At 45.8% G+C, this 19867-nt stretch overlaps 1 protein-coding gene across 1 annotated transcript in view; it reads right to left on the bottom strand.

Annotated features, from left to right (window-relative positions):
* Nucleotides 1-19867, bottom strand: part of SSH1 (slingshot protein phosphatase 1) — a 339738-nt gene that overhangs the window by 123119 nt on the left and 196752 nt on the right. The window contains exon 7 of the mRNA XM_069214779.1: nucleotides 15375-15440. Coding sequence (XP_069070880.1) covers nucleotides 15375-15440 — 66 coding nt within the window. The remainder of the gene's footprint in view (nucleotides 1-15374; nucleotides 15441-19867) is intronic.

The following is a 19867-nucleotide window of genomic DNA, read 5'->3' as shown; positions in this document are numbered from 1 at the left end:
CACAAGAATAGACACTATATGGGGGACCCGGGATATCTGCGCCCTGACAGATAAGGCAGAATATTTGGCTAAAACACTATCCGACCACTCCCCACTACGAATAACGCTGAATTGGGGCAGGAGACGCTCGCAGATCCCTACCTGGCGGATGCAAGGGGAGTCCCTGCAGGACCAAGCGTTCAGAGAGGGATTAAATGCTGTGGTGAAACAATACTGGGAAATAAACAAGGAATCAACCACATCCAGAGCACTGGAATGGGAGGCACACAAGGTCGTAGTAAGAGGGTACTGTATCTCAACTAGCTGGGGAGTCAGGCGCACGCTGCATTCGGAAATAAATAAACTAGAAAAGGAAATGGGGGATTTGGAAAAAGCAGTGGCAAACAAAGCGATTCCTTACTCAACACTGGAAGAGGCTTGCACAAAATACAACGAAGCAGACGACCGCCTCCGAAAACATGATCACAAGTATCGCTTAATGCGACTACACGCGGAGGGAGACAGGGCAGGCAGGATGCTAGCGTGGCTTCTTCGTGAGAATCGGCAACATTCCCGATCGGGTCTATAAAAGGGAACGCAGGTAAAATGCTCACTACGCAGGACGAAATCAATGGGGTTTTCAGGGAGTATTATACTAAGTTATATACCAAACGAACTACGTGCACTCCCCAGCAACTGAGATCCTTTCTGGAAGACTCCCCAATGACACAAATATCGCTAGCAGACAGGCAGCAATTAGATGCCCCATTCACTATGGAGGAAATTGACAGGGCAGAGATGCAGATGCCCAGGAATAAAGCCCCAGGTACAGATGGACTCCCCATAGAATACTATTCCAGTTGCTCGCTGCACCTGAAGACACACTTGATGAAGGTGTTTGAAGAGGCATGGGTCAGCAAAACGCTGACACCCACAATGAGAGAGGCTATGGTGGTGGTCCTCCCTAAAGAAGGCCGAGACCCCACTGATGCTAAATCCTACAGACCACTATCACTCCTGAACCTAGACTGCAAAATCTTAGGCAAGATTCTCGCCAATAGGCTCGCCCCGCTAATGCATACAGTGATACATGAAGACCAAAACGGCTTTATCCCAAAGCGCAACACTTCCTTAAATATCCGTAGACTCCTGGGAGTAATGGGGGATACCCCTCCAGAGGCCCATGATGAGGTGGTACTATCACTAGACATTGAGAAGGCATTTGACACTCTGGAGTGGGACTTCCTATTCGCCACAATGCAATGCATGGGAATAGGGTCGAAGTTCATACAGTGGGTGCAGACACTGTACACCAAACCACACGCCAGGGTGAAAACAGGCGGGGTTATATCAGATAGTTTCCCAATCACAAGGGGCACAAGACAGGGTTGTCCACTGTCCCCCCTACTGTTCGCCATGGCAATGGAGCCGCTGGCCATCTGCATTCGGGCTGCACAGAGGAACTGGGGGGTAGACAGGAGCGGTCTGTATCATGGCATATCGCTGTACGCAGATGATGCGTTAATATATCTGCAAAAAGGGTCTGAGACGATCCCTCGGGTGATGTCTCTGCTGACTGAGTATGGGGACCTCTCTGGGTTGGTGGTAAACTGGGACAAATCAAGCATATTTCCGCTAACCAAATGGTCCCCGGCAAGACAAGAGAATGTCACGACCGGCCGTTTGAAATGGTGCTTCGACACATTCAAATACTTGGGGGTACATATATACCACAAAAAAGAAGACCTCAGAGACGGGAACTTAGGGAGGGCACTGACCTCCATGAGGGGGTCACTAAGTTTCTGGACTAAACTCCCACTGTCACCCCTGGGCAGGGTGGCGGTGGCAAACATGCTGCTGCTGCCTAGGTTACTATACTACTTCGCGGCGCTACCCATCTGGATCCACAGGAGTTTTTTTAAAGGTCTGAACACAGTGTTACTGCAACTAGTGTGGGGAGGAGGCAGGGCAAGGGTTGCACTCGCCACCCTACAGTGCCCGCTAGCGGCGGGTGGACTGGGCGCCCCTAACTTCGAACTGTATTATGCAGCTGCACAACTACAATGGATATTGAACTGGTTGCACAGGCCAGCACAAGCGGAGTCCAAGTGGCTCCTAGCGAGGCTGGAGGGGTCCCCGCTCACCACATGGTTAATGAGCAGGACTAAGAGGACCCCTGGCAATCCGCTTACAGAGGTTGCGCAATTATGCTGGCAAAAATACATACAAAAAGACCATAAAACACTCCCATACTCACCACTCCTAACATTAGAATTGCTCCCAGGCTGTTTGGAAACGGTGGGCTCACATGCACTTAAGACTTGGACAGAGGCCGGTATTGCGACGGTTGGGGATTGCTTTGAAGACAGGAAACTGATGACATTTAGGGCTATCCAGGAACTAACGGCAGTGAACCCTGGACAATTCCTGTCATACCACGCAATCACCCACCTGATCCAAACAACGTGGGATATGGGGGAAGCGGAACCTGAGTGCTCTCCTACACTACATCACATGCTGAACTTCGATAGTCAAACAAAAATAGTATTGAATACGTACAAAACTCTGAATAAGCCCTCCGAACTTATTCAGGCGAGGCCAAGGGATAGGTGGAACGCAGTTCTCACCGACCAGATAACGCAAGAGGAGTGGCTGAAAGCCCTCAATCACGTAAAAGCGGTGTCCAGAAACTTCAGGTTTCGCTATACACAATTCAACTATGCACATCAAACTTACTTATCCCCAGCCAGGATCAGTCACATGTTTCCTGGGTCGACAACTAATTGCCCGCGGTGCGGCGCCTCAGGAGCGCATTTCTATCACATGGTGTGGGAATGCGCCCACACACTCAAGGATTGGAGGGACAGAAGTGGTAGCGGAAATAACAGGTCTGACATTAGCAGCAGACCCCAAATCCTGTTTACTAGGGCTGAGAGCCAGAGAAAAGAAACACCGACACCTACATAAGTTTGCAGACCTTGCATTTGTGTTATACAAACGGCTGATAGCTTTGAACTGGAAGGCCCCCAGGGCACCTGACCTGAAGGCCTGGCGCTCCTCACTGCTGTGCTGGTCCAGGACGGAGGTCCTGGTACTTAGTAAACTTGCACGTGCGGGACAAAATCACACAGGGGAGGGAACCTGGGAAACATTAATCACCCGGCTAGCTGCTAAAAATTATGAAAGACCACCATGAAATAGACAGAGAAGCCGGGTAGGCACAGAACTACGCCAGAACAAGTATCCAAACCTGGAACACAAGACAAGGCAAAGAGGAAACACCCCCACCCTCCCCACCAGTGAAACCAACACAAGCAACAACAGGGGCCCGCAGAGGAATGTATACATGTACCAGTCTCAGGCAAATAAAGTGCACCACTGAGCCACACACAAGTCCCAAAACATACACGGGTCCTCCCCCCACTCCCCCGCATCATAATCAACAAGTATTATCAGAGATAGACCCACTAGTGCCAATAAATACGCTTACCCAAGTTGCGTGGTAACAAATAGGACAAATCACAGTAAGAATAGACCCAGAGCTGCTATATTTAAGGTGGTGGGATTTTAGTGTGTCAATTTAGATGTACGAGAATTGTTTATGTTAATAAAGAGAATCCTGTCGTGAATGTCCCCAACCGGAAGTACAGGTGGGGCGGTGCAACACTGTAACTTTGTAATTCTGAGTGTGTAAACATTTAAAATTCAATAAACATATTTAAAATAAAAAATAAAAAACTATCAGACGCATTACACAACACTCTCAGACTGACTGGGGTCAAGTACTACCACAACATTAGTTTGACTGCATTCACCCTGTGTTGGAGACAAAGGAAAGATTTTGCCGTTCTTCCCCAGATTTGTACCCAGTCAACCTCACTTAGTGCGAAGGAAAAAGTCCACTGACCATTGTCCCGTGTACACTAATTTTGTTATGGGGCTAGATCTGTATAGGGTGTGGTAAAGACGAGAAAGTGCTTTTTTATTATCCTCTTCTGTCATCATATCCTCCAGCCCAGTGGATAATACGGTAGAGGTCTTTGGGTCTCACCTTGAAATCACTGGCACATTGGTCTCTGGTCCTCAGTGTGCCATTAGAATATTGGTTGCCAAGGCAGAGCGTGTCACTCTCCTCCCACGTATGGTATCCCCTGTCTGTCATATGTGGGAAATTGGGGTTTTCCTCAGCACTGGGGTCAATGAGGAAGGGTATGTGGTGACTTTTCTGGTCTGGGTTGCCTTGTTCCAATACTGTAATGTCTCCTCTATCAGCCACGCCAAAGTCCCCAGGGAGCGGCGTGCTCGCAGAGACAATCATAGCAACTGGTACAGAGGGAGCACTCCTGCTCCACGTGGCATCATGTTTTTTTTACGTCTGGAGAGCACCATGTGGGGGCTGGTGTAAGCTGAGCCACCTTTATATGCTGTTCCAAGTCAGTCAGTATATCTCACCAGTGTTGGTAGGATTGGTGACACACAAATAGTCAATTCCTGTTGATGCAATGTGTAGCTTGTAACCTGAGGCAATTGTTTTTCACTTTCCTTCCGGTTCTTCATGCCTCCCAACACTTTAGATTTATAGTGATTTAATTTAAAGCCGGCCACCTGGTTAAAAGCGGTCCATCTCCATCACTGCAGGGAGGTAGGTGGCAGGGTCAGTCAGAAAGCATAGGATATCATTCGCAAAGAATGTTATCTTCACCTGTTTTTTTCCTGTCTCTAGACTCGTGATCTTCAGGCTGACCTGAATATGTTGGAACAATAGTTCCAATGTCAAAGCGAAAATTGTAGGTGAAAGGGGGCAACCCTGGCATGTCCTCTGGGTTAAGCCAATGGATTGTAAAAGATTTGATAGTATTTGAATTCTAGAGGAGGGTCTAATGTAGTTGACAGTTGAAGCCCTTCATCTGAGGACCTAGTGTTTTTTTGTCTAAGGTTTTGGTTAAAAAGGTGCAATCAACTTGATTGAATGCCTTCTCTGCATCAAGCATGAGGAGGACCTGAGTGGCAGTGGTCACTGGTTTGTTTATTACATTAACTGCCAAACTAATATTATCTCCAGTTTGGTGCTCTATATTGAACCCCGACTGATATAAGGATATCGGGTCTGGCCACAGCCCCTTCAACCTATGGGTCAGTATTTTCATGTAAATCTTGACATCACTATTTAGGGGGGCTATTGGGAAATAGGACCCAAAATCTTTGAAGATCACTCCCAACAGTGTACAGAAGGAGTAACAAATATATAGTTGATCCATGAGTAGGACTTGTGTACATGAGTTTAGAACATATAATGTTTGTTTGCCTTGTGTAGGAACCACCAGCTACGATCCAATTGTAGCTCCTCAAGGCCCTGTGTCATGGAAGATGGGGAGTGAAATTTTGGCAGGAAGCTCTGGATCTGTCCATGTTAGGATTGAGGGCCACTAAGGGCCACATTAAAGTCTCTTCCCACTATCATGCTGGTAGATGAATGGCTGGCTATGAAGAGTAAAAGCCATGACTAGAATTGTTCCGAAGAACAAGTTACCTTTGGAAACAAATTATCTGGTAGAGACATATTCTAGTTGCAGATTCCTTACAATTTCCTCAAGGCATCAGTTTGGATCCAGAGATTTTTCTGCGAGCAGTACCCTTGTGCACAGTTAGGTGGCATCAGTCGTTGGTGTTGTGGTCGCTGGATATGACATTGCGGGTCGTATATAGGCGCCACCCTGGCGTGCGGATGTCAGTTTCTTTTCACGACTTTCCACGCCAGATGTGCGGAGCCATGAAGAACATTGACTTTGGTATGCCAGAACTTGGGCCCTGAAAGGGAGGATGGGTGGGTTGGTATGAAACATGCAGCTAGAATATGTCTCTACTAGATAATTTGTTACCGAAGGCAAGTAACTTGTTCATCCGATAGAGAATTCTAGTTGCAGATTCCTCACCTTAGAATAGATACCCAAGAAATACCATCCCCACAGGCGGGTCTGTGAACCAAGATTATACTAGAAAGTCCTGCAGGACCCGTCCCTTCGAACCGGACTGTACAGGCAGTAGTGTTTACTAAACATGTGTGGAAGGATGCCCACGTTACTGCCTGGCAGATGTCCAGGATTGGAACTCCGCATGCTAATGCAGCGGTTGCAGCTGTTGTTCTGGTAGAATGAGCATGCAAGCTCTCGGGGGTTGATTTTTAGCCAATGCGTAGCACATTTTAATAACGAGAACAACCCATCTAGAGATGGTTCTCTTCTGCACTGCCCGAACTTCCTTTGCACCCACATAACCAATAAAGAGTCGATCATCTACCTGGAACTCTTCCGTGCGATCAAGATAGAATGCCAATGCCAATGCAAATGCTCTTTTTGGGACCAGAAGGTGGAGTCTCTCCTCTTCCTTAGAAGGATGTGGGGGCGTGTAAAAAGTAGGAAAGGAGACTGACTGGCCTATATGAAAGACTGTGAGCACTTTAGGCAGCAAAGAAGTCCTAGTATGAAGCACCACCTTGTCAGGGTGGCTGGAGATGAAAGATGGCTTCGAAGTAAAAGCCTGCAGCTCACTCATTCTGAAGGCAGAGGTGGTAGACTGTTTTCAGAGTAAGCAGGCAATGGGAAGTTGTGAAGCGGCTCAAGGGGAGCGCGCATTAGATAGGTAAGAACAAAGTTCAAATCCCATTGGGGCATAATAAACGTGGATGGAGGAAAGAGATGGTTAAGGCTCTTAAGAAATTGTCCAACAATGGAAGATTTAAACAAGAAGGGTTGGTCAGGCAATCGAAGTAAAGCAGAAATGGCAGATAAATAACCCTATAAGCTGCCCAGAGCAGAGCCCTGCTGGGCCAAAGAAATAACAAACAAAAGATCCTCGGAAAGAGGGTCAGAAAGGATATCAACAAACTTGTCTGTACACTATGCCACAAATTTATTCCAACGACAGGCGTATACTATTTTGGTGGAGGCCGCCAAGATAACGTTACAGAGTTCGAGCAGAGGGTCAAAAGATGTCAATTGCCGCCGCTCAATCTCCATGCAAGAAGGCGGACTGGACAGGTTCAGGTGGAGAACCGTCCCTCTCTGCTGCAATAGAAGATCCTCCCAAAGGGGCAGTCTGATCGGAGGATCAATGGCCATGCTCAAGAGCTTGGAATACCATACTTTTCATGCCCAGTCCGGAGCCACAAGAATGACTTGGGCCCTGTCAGTTTTGATCTTCTTGAGAACTCTGGGCAGAGGTGGTACTGGCGGAAAGGATGCCTGAGTTCTACTCAAGATAAAAAGCATCACTGAGCAAGTGCCGCCTTGGAAACTCCAACACACAAAACAACTGGCATTGCACGTACTATGCGGAGGCAAACAGATCTAACCAAGGCTCTCCCACAGCTGAAAGAGACCTTGTGACACTGCCGGATGGAGATGCCATTTGTGATCGATCAGGCATTGATGGCTGAATTTGTCCGCTCTGACGTTCAGAGAGCCCGCCAGATGTTGAACTACCAGGGATATGCCCTGATGTTCCAGCCATGTCCAGAGGTGGAGAGCCACCTGACAAAGGGTCCAAAACACCACCCCACTCTGCTTGTTGCAGTACCACATGGCAGTAGTGTTGTCTGTAAACACCTGCACCACTTTCCCTTTGAGAGAGGGAAGAAATGCTTTCAAAGCTAGTCTGATCGCCCTGAGCTCCAAAAGGTTGATATGGAGCTCAGATTCTGCCGGAAACCACACGCCTCTGATCTCCGCCTCCCCCAGGAGTGACGCATTTGTACAGTTGCATTGGTTGGGGAGAGGAGAGGGCTCTGCCTCCGGCCCAATCGCAGTTCAAAATTAACCACTGCAGATCTTGCGCAGTCCCCTCTGAGATCTGGACTATGTCGGAGAGATTCCCCTGACGCTGCGCCCACTGGAACTTTAGGGCTCACTGCAGAGCCCACAAATGCCATCTGGCATGAGTCACTAGCAGGATGCAGGAGACCATGAGGCCCAGCAACCTCAGTCACTCTCACCGAAATCCAGGATAGAGGCTGAAGCTTAAGTATCATAACCTGAATATCCTGGACTTGCCGCTCATAAGGGTAGGCCTGAAACTGCACTGTGTCCAGGGAGCGTCTGAGAGGGAGTCAGGTGTAACTTCAGCACGTTTATAGTGAACCTCCGTGAATGCAGAATTTGCGTCGTAGTCTGGAAATGGGAGACAACAGCCTGGGGCGAGCCCGCCTTCAACAGCCAGTCGTCGAGGTAGGGGAAGACTGAAACCCCTAACCTGCCCAGATGATCTGCGGCCACCACCATTACTTTGGTGAACACCTGAGGGGCACTGGTAAGGCCAAAGGGGAGCACAGTAAATTGAAAATGTTCATGACCTACCACGAACCGCAAGTAACGTCTGTGGGCAGGTAGGACGGGAATATGGAAATAAGCGTCCTAAAAGTCCAACGCTACCATCCAGTCTCCTGGGTCCAGGGCAGATAGGACCTAAGCCAAAGTGAGAATTTTGAACTTCTCTTTCCAGAGGAAGAGATTGAGGGACAGAAGGTCGAGGATAGGGCAAAGACTGACCTTCCAGACCAGGCGGTGGACTAGCCATCACCCACAAGACCACCCGCCGCCTATCAATCAACACAGAGGAACACTCCCCACCCCCTCATGGAGCACCTCCACTTCCACGTCAACCCGAAGGCCACTATCCGCGGTACCCTCATCTACAGACCAACCGGACCCCGTCCAGCCTTTAGCGACTCCATCGTCGACTTCCAAGCCCCTCACGCACTTGCCTCCACCAACTACATATGCCTTGGAGACCTCAACTTCCACATCTACGACCACAACAACCAAACCTCCTCGCTACTCGACCTTGACACAACCGGTCTCAAGCAATTGGTCACCTTACCAAAACATATCACTGAACATGCACTCAACCCCATCTTTTCTGCCAGCAGTAATGTCACCATCGACAACTCAACACCGCTACACTGGACTGACCACCACTGCATCCATTTCTCCATCACCACACCTACAGCTCACGTCAACACCGCCTGTTCCCCCCCCCACAGGAAATGGAACCAGACCACAGAGGAGAAATTCATCAACACTCTCAGCAATTCGCCACTCTTGACACAACAGATGGCAATACCTCAGCACGCAACTTCTGCCAATGGATCGCCAATTGCACCAACACCCTAGCTCCACTCCAAACGACCACAGGGAAACACCCCCAAAAAAGCAAGCTGGTTCACCCCTGTACTCCAGGAATTGAAGCGCACCAGCAGGAGACTGGAGAAAAGATGGAGGAACAGCAAATCCCTGGAGGTCCTTGCAGCCTTCAAATCCTACACTAGATCCCACCGTGGCCTCATCAGAGCCACCAGAAAAACTGCCCTGCAAGACTGTATCAATGCCACCACTCACAACACAAAAGAACTTTTCACTGTCATCAGGAAATTCGCCAAACCACAAGCTGAGGCTACTAACATCCCTCCATCCCAGGACCTCTGCAACAGACTAGCCGCCTTCTTCCATTGGAAAATTAAGGATATCTACGACAGCTTCGGACCCCAAGACTCCCCAACAATGCCCCAACTCGGATCTACTGAACCCCCACAGTTCCTGCATGGCTCGACCCCCCTCACAACAGACGATACTTGCTCCGTCGTGCGCAGCATCCACTCCGGAGTCCCCACAGATCTTTGCCCCCACTACATCTTCAACAAAGCCAGTGCCTTGATCGCACCCAAGCTACACAAGACCATCAACTGCTTCCTAGAGTCAGCCACCTTCCCCGAGGACTGGAAGCAAGCCGAGATCCGCCCGCTCCTGAAGAAACCCACGGCCGACCCCACGGATCTCAAGAATTACCACCCTATTTCGCTGCTGTCTTTCAAAGCCAAGGTCACCGAAAAAGCAATCAATGCTCAGTTCCACCAACACATCGAGGACAACCACATCCTGGACATCTCCCAATCAGGATTCAGAACTAACCACAGCACCGAGACTGCCCTGCTCGCCGCCACAGATGACATCCGTTCTCTCCTCAACTGCGGTGAAACAGCAGCCCTCATCCTACTGAACCTATCAGCCGCCTTCGACAGTGTCCCACCGCATCCTATGTGCCAGACCCAATGCAGTAGGCATACGCGGCACAGCCCTTCGGTGGATACACTCCTTCCTGACAGGCAGAATGCAGAGAGTCAGACTCCTGCCACACCTGTCAGAAACTACAGAGATCAGCAGTGCAGTACCCCAAGGATCCTCATTGAGTCCCACACTGTTCAACGTCTACATGGCCCCGCTCATCCTAATCACTATTAACTACAGATTGAACATCGTCTCCTACGCCGATGACACCCAGCTGATCATCTACCTGACCGAAAACCCCACAAATGCCAAGAAGAACTTCCAAGATGAGATGGAAGCAGTCTCCGCCTGGATGAAGCAGAGCTGCCTCAAGATAAACTCCGACAAGACCAAGATCCTCATCCTGGGACCCTGCTCCTCAGCCTGGAACAATGCCTGGTGACCCTCCACACTTGGCAGCCCCCCCCCACCCTTGCAGACCACACACACATCCTTGGTGTCATCCTCAACTCAGCACTCAACATAACAAGACAGGTCACTATTGCCCTTCCCTCGAAGTCTCTATGAATTGTATATACATGCAATGGGTTAGGGGCTCCCACCAGAAATCGCCACTGCAATTAAATAAACAAGTAAAAGAATGTAACTATAGAACATTTGCACTTTTGCACAACACTGAATTGAGAATGTTATCCAGCGAGATCATTGTGGATAGCATGCACTGCTTTGATTACTTATCAGTAATCCCATTAGTCCTTGTCCCAGTCCTCAAATCATGTGGTGCGTCCTCACCCTGAAGACAGGCACCCCACTACCTACCAAAAATAAACGAAAAATCACTCCTCCCTCCTCATGAGTGCCTACAGAAGACTACACCTAACAAAACAAAGCAGCCCAACAGGCTCAGATTTAAGCCGGGAGCACCACATGAAGGGCGGGAGGGTCGTAAGAGCAGGAATAAGGAAAAAGAATCAGAGAAATTAGATTATTGGTAAGTAATCAAAGTATAAGCTGCTCATTAGTTCCTTGTCCCAGTCCTTACATCATGAGGCTATGCCAATCAGCACTGACTGCCCACCAAGATAGCCAGCCAGAAAGATTAAAAAAAGGAGGAAGTACCAACTCACAAAGCCAACAAGCACCAAATGCCCAAAAGGTAGGGAGCACTACCAGTGCGCCCATGGGGACCAGGGGTCCAAAATTAGGGGCCAGCCCCAGTAGAGGCCCTCAAGAGGCAATAAAACAGCCAAGAAAGCCAAAGACAGGTGCGCTAACCCACAGCAAGCAATGCAGTGAAAAAGCACAAAAGATACCCACACAAAAGCAGATACTCCCTAGCTCAGCAAAAACGAGAGCCTGTGGAACAGAATGTGGTGAAACCCCACAAGTAGGGTGGGTGCAGGAACAGTAATGCCAAATGAGAAGGCCCAGATCTAAGACATGACACAGAGGCTCCCAAAACAAATCCAACCACCAGCATCCGTGAGTTTACAGGGGAATGGCCATAGACACTATGCCACACCTAAAATAGGGCACATGATTAGATCGACCTGAACAATGTACCAAAGGGACAGAAAGGGAACGGCAAAAGAAGAGCCTATAGTCAACAAGAGTCCAACATCAAAAAGAGAGAAGACTGTGCTCAAAAGAACAAGCATTTCAGGGTACACAAAAGTTTCAAGAAGGCCTCAAGGAAAGGACACAGCACACAAATGCTAGGATCAAGCATGCCACTGAAAGAGGTTAGCCCAGAAGATGAAATGCATACACGCCATACACCCAGATGCACCATCCCATGCCATAGCACCAGGCAAGAGCAAGATTTCAAAAATACAAGGCAAGTGGGCTCAGAAACACTGGAGAACCAAATGCAATGAACCAAACATCCGTGGTCTCAACTGTGAGCACAAGGCAATGTGTGTGGCTAGATCCCACATAAACAAGCATTTACAATGCAATAGGCCTCTCATTTGCTTGAGTTAGAGCTATTGGCATTGTAAATTCATAAGTGGATTTTTCTTGCCACATAAGTTGGTCAACTCTGCCTCATAATTTCGTCTTTTCCAGCCAAATAAGTCCAGTGGCCCTGCATATAACTAAAGCACTTCCATTTATCTTCTTCCTCTATCCGCAGAAAAAAATGAAAATGTTGCCATTAAGCATCCTAATTTAAATATGACATGCTAATTCCAATAAAATATCACTTTCACCACCCCACCATCAGAGTTGCTGGATGGCTAACACAATGCCCCCCAAAAAGACACAAGACAGCCACAGAGAAGAAATAAAATAGAAGGGTCACCATAACATATCAAGAGTGTTCAAACAGTCATAGTGTAATAAGGATGTTAAAATGGCCTGAATTATGGTCATAATTGTAATAAGGAGAGATTATTAAAACATATACAATTATCATTTAAATCTTTTTCAGAAATAAACTTCTGGTATTAGACTGTAACACTCAAAACAGCCCCAAGAGGGCACCATAACAAATATATCATTTGTAAGAAACATGGTCATGTAACCATATTGTTAGCCCCTAAAGGGCATAACCCCATGAAAAATGGGAAAAATAATACAATGTAACCATATACTTAGCCCCTTCAGGGCGTTTTTAGGGCTAGCAAGCTTACTGCAATGATATTACAAACAAGGCCTTTAAAACAAAACTTCTCCTAGCTGTAAAACAAAAGTTCTAGCCATGAAAAGCTTAAAAGACATTGAATGGTGGAAAGGGGTTATTTTTGGGGGATCCCCACTAATGCAGTGTGGGGACTCCAACCAGAAAGCTTGTTGTGCTGAACGTTTTGGTGGTGGTCCCATTGTCCCAGGACAACCACAGGCTGAGTTATGGGCAAAGATGTTGTGAAAAAGAATGCTTGCAAAGCATTATGGATCACGTTTTCCCAATTGCTGTGAATATTGTAGTATTAGCTGTTGGGCTGTGCTGGGAGAGCCCCTTTCGCTTTGAGGATTTCTGTTTTATGTAAAGCATTTACCAATTTCAAGTGTTTTAGGGGGAGAGCCACAAGAAATGACTAATTAGTTAACTGTGAACAATATGACCAGAACTTCAATACCATCGATCGAGTTGACGCAGTTATGCCTGTTTATACTGGGAGAGCCATGGCCGCCATGCAACACGAAGGGGAGAGACAAAAAATAGATCTCCCACGCTGAAGTATATCGGCAATCGTGCAATAATCCATGCAACAGGGGCAGTTTGCAAAGCGTGACAAAAACAGCCTCAAGGCGGGACAAACGTAAAGCATTTACCAATGACATCAAATGATTTTTGAAAGGCAAGCCCACAAATGAGTGAAATTGATGGGTGTGACATGCGCATGGTTAAAAGCCCACAATATCTTCAACAGGTCAAGGCGCTTGCATGCTAGACCTAATAAAGGAAACAACAAAAAAGCATACAACAGCAGGCAAAGCAGGCCCAGGGAAGGCCAAGATCCCACCCCAAAAAGGAGCACAAGGGATCGAAAGCGCCAGAAATCATAACAAACAGGTTTAACTGGAAAGAACCAAGCAAATTGAAAAACCTCATCTCATGCACTAAGCTAGAAAGTAACAGGCAGCCTGAACAGTAGAACACAAAAGGAGCCAGCAGAGGCCGAATAGAGGACCACAGAAAATAGCACATTGAAGCACACCCAGCATGTTGCAGGAATATGAGGTGGCCCAAAAAGGGCGCTAGGACCATGTGAGGGGTAGGCCAGAGCTGCACACCATTTTCGAAAGATCTCTAGCACCCAAGGAGTGGGGTACTGAAGGAGCAAGAAGAAAAAAAAGGCAGCACATTTTCCCACACACCCACAGGCAAACAACTATAGGAGAAAGAAGGAGGCCTGTAAAAAGTGAGAAGCAGCTAGGAAGATCAATGAGCCAAAGGTCGAAACTCCCAAACCAGCAGAGGAAGGGCATAATGCACAAGAGAACGAGCCTATAACAAACAGAGGTATTAGTGCCTAATCCCAAGAAAAATAATGCCCTTGTGCAGGCCTGCAGACAGCAAGAAAGAGGCCGGACATGAAACCCACAGGTGGGACCCCACAGTGACCTGTTAAAAGGTCAAAACATGGCCATGATGGTAGGAAGTCCCCCAGAACAAAAAATCTGGCAAAGAGAAACTTGGCAAGCCAGCGCACCACTGAGTAGACAATCGTCCCAATATGAAAAAAGAGCCACATCCCCGATAGGTTTAAGACATGGGACAGCTCAAAATTAAATAATTTTCCAAACATACATAATCGGGGCCAAAAATCTACTAAAGATCAGAAACTCAACCGAGACATCCAAAGACACACTGGTGAGGCCACAGCACCCAAACTCCCCCAGCACAGAGAAAGCAACACAAATCCATGTACAGGGGCAGGAAGACACTCAACGGAATATATGAATAGTAACCACAAACTTCAAATCTAAGAAAAAGAAAACCCAGTGGAGACCAAGAGACACAAGAAAACCCTAGCAGCTGAGGTGCTAGCCTGCAGCATAAATGCAACCCTCATCACAGGAAGCACAATGTGAAGCAGGGAAAAAAGGCCGGAGAACCTCAAAACAAGAGGAAGTTTACATTCTGGGTTTTTAGGTAGGCAGAGGTGTGCTGGTCTCCACGTAAAAGCTGTGAAGAGGAAGTGATAAGGAGGTAATTGTGTTTCAGAATCGACCTAACTTCTTAATAAAATTCAAAAGGATGTTAAAAATGTATATTATACCACAGTACTTCCAAAAATACCAATGAGTACATGCAATTTGTCAACAAAAAGGCAACATTACGACCTACAATCACAGACAATACTCTCTGTGCATGCGCCTGCCGCTTCAATTCAACTGGAACAATTGCTGGAAAAGTAGTGATGGCCCTGGGGTATTATGTAAAACATACAAGACTTTAAGATGTAATATGCCTTGCATCTCTAGAGGAAAATAACTGAAATCACTTTCCAGTAAATGCCTATTTTAAACTGTCATTTTTTATAGTCCGCATGCTGCTTTTCCAAATCAGTCTAAACACATGTAGCTTCTGAAATGATTTAAAGCGAGGACAGACCTCGGCTTACTTTCCATAAATTATTTTCACGCGCTCGTAAAAATAACCTACTGACCATTATTCCGAACGAGTGTGACAGCGGGGTCATAACTATTCCACCCCACAGCCTCGTATGTTCGAGTATGACATCACCAAAGGGGCAGTTAAAAGGCTCCTCGCATAATAAACGTTTAACTTTCATTACGCAGTAAGCTAACATTTAGTGGTGCGGCTGACAGATCTGCCAAACGGCAAAGCTTTTAACTAGTGACACGCTGGGGATAACACATACGTACCACATAGCTTGAACAGACACCGGCTTGAAAATGTGAGTCCTTCCAGCAGTGGAGACGCTAAACCCGCTAAAGAAAAGAAAAACATGAAAAATAGATCATTGTGTTGCATCAGAAAACTACAATCTAAACAAGAAACTCCTTACAGCCTCGCTAAAATATTCAATGACCACAGAATTAGATGTTTTTAACTTTAACACAGTAAATAGATCCAAAAGGAACTAGAAATCCCTTGCCATCTCATTAGCAGTCCTTAAAAGTTAAGAAGCATTTATTTCATTAACATGGTTCGATAAGTCTCACAGCAACATTCAGTTTCCTGTGCAGATTTAGGTATACTGCAAACTAGTTTTTGGTATAATTGTTTTCGAAGTTTAGACAAAAATAAACATTTACTAGGCTAGGAGTCTGACTTGAATAGGAACCGAGAAACAGAGTTGATTATAATGCTCTGAGCTTCAATACAGATATTGCAAGAACCATTTATGTCGCGACAGCTGGTGGGAAAGCCTGGGAGAGACAGAAGTTTATTTTGGAGATGTGCTTCAGAAACACAAGCTTGACTTTAAGGTGTGGAGACATCTAAATCTATGCAGATTTAGCGCTGAGACATCCTTAGAGGCAATCGAGCGCTCTAGAAAATCTAAATCAATAGGATTCAACCTCTTCACTGGGAAATAAGTCTGGCAAAGCCCATTTTAGTTGTGTCAAGAATGTTATCCCCCACTGAGGGTGGAGGGGTACGTACAACCTGTAGTGTTAATGTGAAGGTATTCATATCTTGATGTCCCAGTGCACTCCCAATAAACAAGATTCACAATGTCAATAAATATAGAAGAAAGACTCCCTTGTGAATTATCACAGTTTGGAGGACTGCTCGCACTGCAGCAAAGGATTTAATAGTTACCACCCACTGGGATGGTACCCTACAACGGGACCACAGAACGGCACAGAGGCCAGGTTAGAAAAATGAATGGCCAACCCCATTACACTGCGATGCAGAAGTTAAAATGTCAAGATGTTTTACACTTCAATGTCAATAACCCAATGCCTGCTGTCCAACATACGAATACACTGATGGACTTTTGAGCGCAGGTAGCAAAAGCAAAGCTGTGCAAATAGGCAGGGATCAGGTCGCCTCAGTTTGCCTGGTGCTGAGGTATTTAGTTAGTTTCTCACATTTCGAATAACCATCTGACAAACAGCATAGCTTGGCCGATCCCGAAAGAGGTCACATCTGCTCCACTGCCCTAACTGAGCTCTCCCAGCTGTTGTGTCATCGGACTTCAGGTTTCAAGAAGTGACCTGGACACAGTCCTAATCAGCTGTGCCACGAAACTCTGAAGCTTCTTCTACCCGCAATGTGTCTGTTTGTCAGGGCTTCAAGAGAGAATAAAAATGACAAATGCTTTGTGGCCCTAAATCCCTGATATAGAGTTGTGTTGTGTCTTTAAACACTGTTTCAGTGGGGAGGAAAGAATGGCTTTGTGATGAATTAAACAGTAAGAACGTCTCTGTCATGGGCATGGACATGAAAATACCAATATGTGGGAAGAGCCAAAACTCCCTGTCTAGTGATGCTCACATAAATGTCTGGCGACACTTATGCTGTCAAGCCAGACTATTAAAACCACTTGAACTGTCCAGGTAAATTTAGCCACACAAACCAATATGAACCGCTCATAACCTCAGACATGGTGTCACTGGTCACATCTAAAAGGCATCACTGACGGCATTACCAAAGCGATCTAAAATTACATAATTGATTAAATCATTGATGGATTACACATAGCATCATCAGTGACAACGTCCTAACCATTTTGAACACTTTTTTTTGAAGAAGCAGGGACCACAACTTTATATGTCATAAGCAGCTTTGCACGTTGCTTTGAATGATATATTTCCTAGCCACAGATAGCTTAGGTAGGTAAAATCAGCAAAAAGATATTAAGGTTCAGTAGTTCTTCCATAGCTTTGTTTTGGGTTCTACATAACTTCCAAATCACCGGAAGTGCTCCAGGATATACATGGTTGGCATAATCTAAACAGGAGAATACTTGATAGATGATGATGTGGTATTTATTAGTGGAATCCTAAGGAAAGATTTGACTTAGCCATCTAATCATGTAAAAGGATTGAACTGTAACTTGAGCCACTTGAGGAAACAGGGAGAGATTCATATCCGTTATGAAGCCTGTATTCCTTACTTGGGGTGATGGGTCAGGAGGTGGGCCAAGCTGTTTTGTTCAGATGGTAGAGGTGTGGGTGATGGTCCATTTACCACACACTAATATCTCAGTTTTTGAAGTGTTTGGTTTGAGATAATGTATTTTTATCCAATGATCAATCTCTTTCTCAGAAGTATTGTTTCAGGCCATAGTAAAAGGCTTAGAGCAGCAGGAAAGTAAATGAAGATTTTAGATTGTTAGTAAAGGAGAAACATAAGAAACAACAGTGCCTTGGAATACTATGGACCTGCGCGTCTGGTGCACACAATGATGCTGGTGCATATCAAAAGTGGCAGAAAGACTGAATTGCAGAAATGTTTCTAGTCCAGTGGAATCCACTGTAGCCTTTATCTCATCTTATGTTTCAATCAGTGCAGATTCTGTGCTCCTACCTGAACGGAATCCTATCTGAATGTCTGGGAGAAGACTGTTTTCTTCAATGTAAGAAGATAATTGTGTCTATGGAACAATTTTGATCAGTTTGACAAGGACAGGACAAAAGTTAAAAGAAAGTATTTTGTCAGTGCCCATTTTCGTTTCGTTTTGGAATAGATTTGATATAACCAGTTTTGAATGTTAATGGAAATAGGCCACTCTCTGATAAGGTATAGACAATGGCTTTGGCTGTGATGGCTGCGGCACTGTTGATGAGGATGTGCTTGAATGGGCCTCACAGGGGTCACCCAAGTGTCATGATGTGCCATAGGCTTTTGTGAGAGGCATTAATAGATATGGAGTGCGTTAAGAGGTTGATGCCATGTGAGCTGAGGGTCCACCTCGGTTTGAGCTTCATAATAGGTTACAAGTGTTTGGTTTTGAGGATACAATGGTCAGCAGAGAAGTTATATAGCTCTTGTGTGTGGCTGGGTGTGTTGTATGAGCAATCTCAGATCAGGAATTCAATGATTATCTTGTGAAGTTCCTTTTTGGGAAAACTGCTTCATAAATGTTGAAGCAGTAGTAGAGCGGACTCGTCTTTCTGAGTGTAACATTGTAGATATGCCAGAGTATGTTTATTCCTGTTTATCAGTGTTTTTTCAAGTGACCTTTTAACAGAAAGAAAACCAAGCATGGGCAACTGTATCCAGAGATGAGCTACCCAGGTTATTTCGAAGCCTCATCCAGGGGAAAGACCAAAACATCTCAACATCATAATGCAGCAAAAGTATAAAGTACGTGGTTGCCTCACTTAAATTCCAATACATCTGTTAACCAGGAGCTAGTAAGGACATGTTCAGGAGCTGGGTTCACTGGCTGACAAAATGGTTGCTGCCAGGTGTTTTGTGTCTGAAATGTATTACTGCTGATCACTAACATGGGGTAATTCCAGCATTATATATGTATGTTATAGTATAACACAAACCAAGCTGGGAAGCAAAGGGGCTCTGAACACGGAAGAGATTTTGATTGTTTACAAACAGGTGACAAGTTTATGTGAACTCTGATAGGTAGTCCTATAAACAAATGCATTAGATGATCTGTTGTAGTAACTTGGGAGGAGGGTGCTTTTTAGATGATATTTCCTATGAAGGGTAGGTTGTCATCAGATGGAAGTTGGTGAAATCATATGGGTCCAGAGTTGGTTTCTACCGAGACTCATTGTGTCAAGAAACCAGGCTGGACTGTTCCTTGGGTGAGAGGAGCTGGCTTTCAGACAATATAAGCTGTGGCTCGCTGTGTGACAGCATTTGAAGGAAATCATCTAGGGAGTGATGGAAGGTAGTGCAGATGTATGATTTGTGTTGTCAGTGTGGCACATGATTTTGTTGACCTCAGTGATGAAATTTATGTGAAGAGATTTTAGGGTCTAGGAACAGATTAATGTAGTAAATAACTGTCTAAAAGAGTACTTTGCTTCCTTTAATAACTATCTTGTTGCTAGTCAGCATCCTCCGCACTCTGACTTCAAAATCTTTGTATCAAGCACAAAGGTTTAACAGACCTGATAAATGGCCATGCATCCTATGTTCCTACTGCTAGATTTATATTTTTAGTGAACAGTATCCTGGATAGTGGAACATGTAGTTTGGCTTTTCCCATTTTAAACATAGATGTTTAAGTCCCAGTGTGTAGAAAGAGGGGACTGGTTAATAAAGTTGACGTCTCTGTTTATGCTGACTTTCTCTGTGAGATGCTGTTAAAGCTACACCTAATACTAGCAGAAGGGGGTGAAAAACTCATTGTCAATCTCTGTAGCAATTATTTAATTTTCCAATTTATCACAGCATGAGAATTAAAAAACTAGTAAAGGACACAGCGTTGAAGGAC

This window comes from Pleurodeles waltl, chromosome 11 (assembly GCF_031143425.1).
Source record: "Pleurodeles waltl isolate 20211129_DDA chromosome 11, aPleWal1.hap1.20221129, whole genome shotgun sequence".
Lineage (NCBI taxonomy): Eukaryota > Metazoa > Chordata > Amphibia > Caudata > Salamandridae > Pleurodeles > Pleurodeles waltl.
The sequence above is the reverse complement of the archived record's forward strand: the minus strand, read 5'-3'. Positions and strand labels throughout refer to the sequence as shown.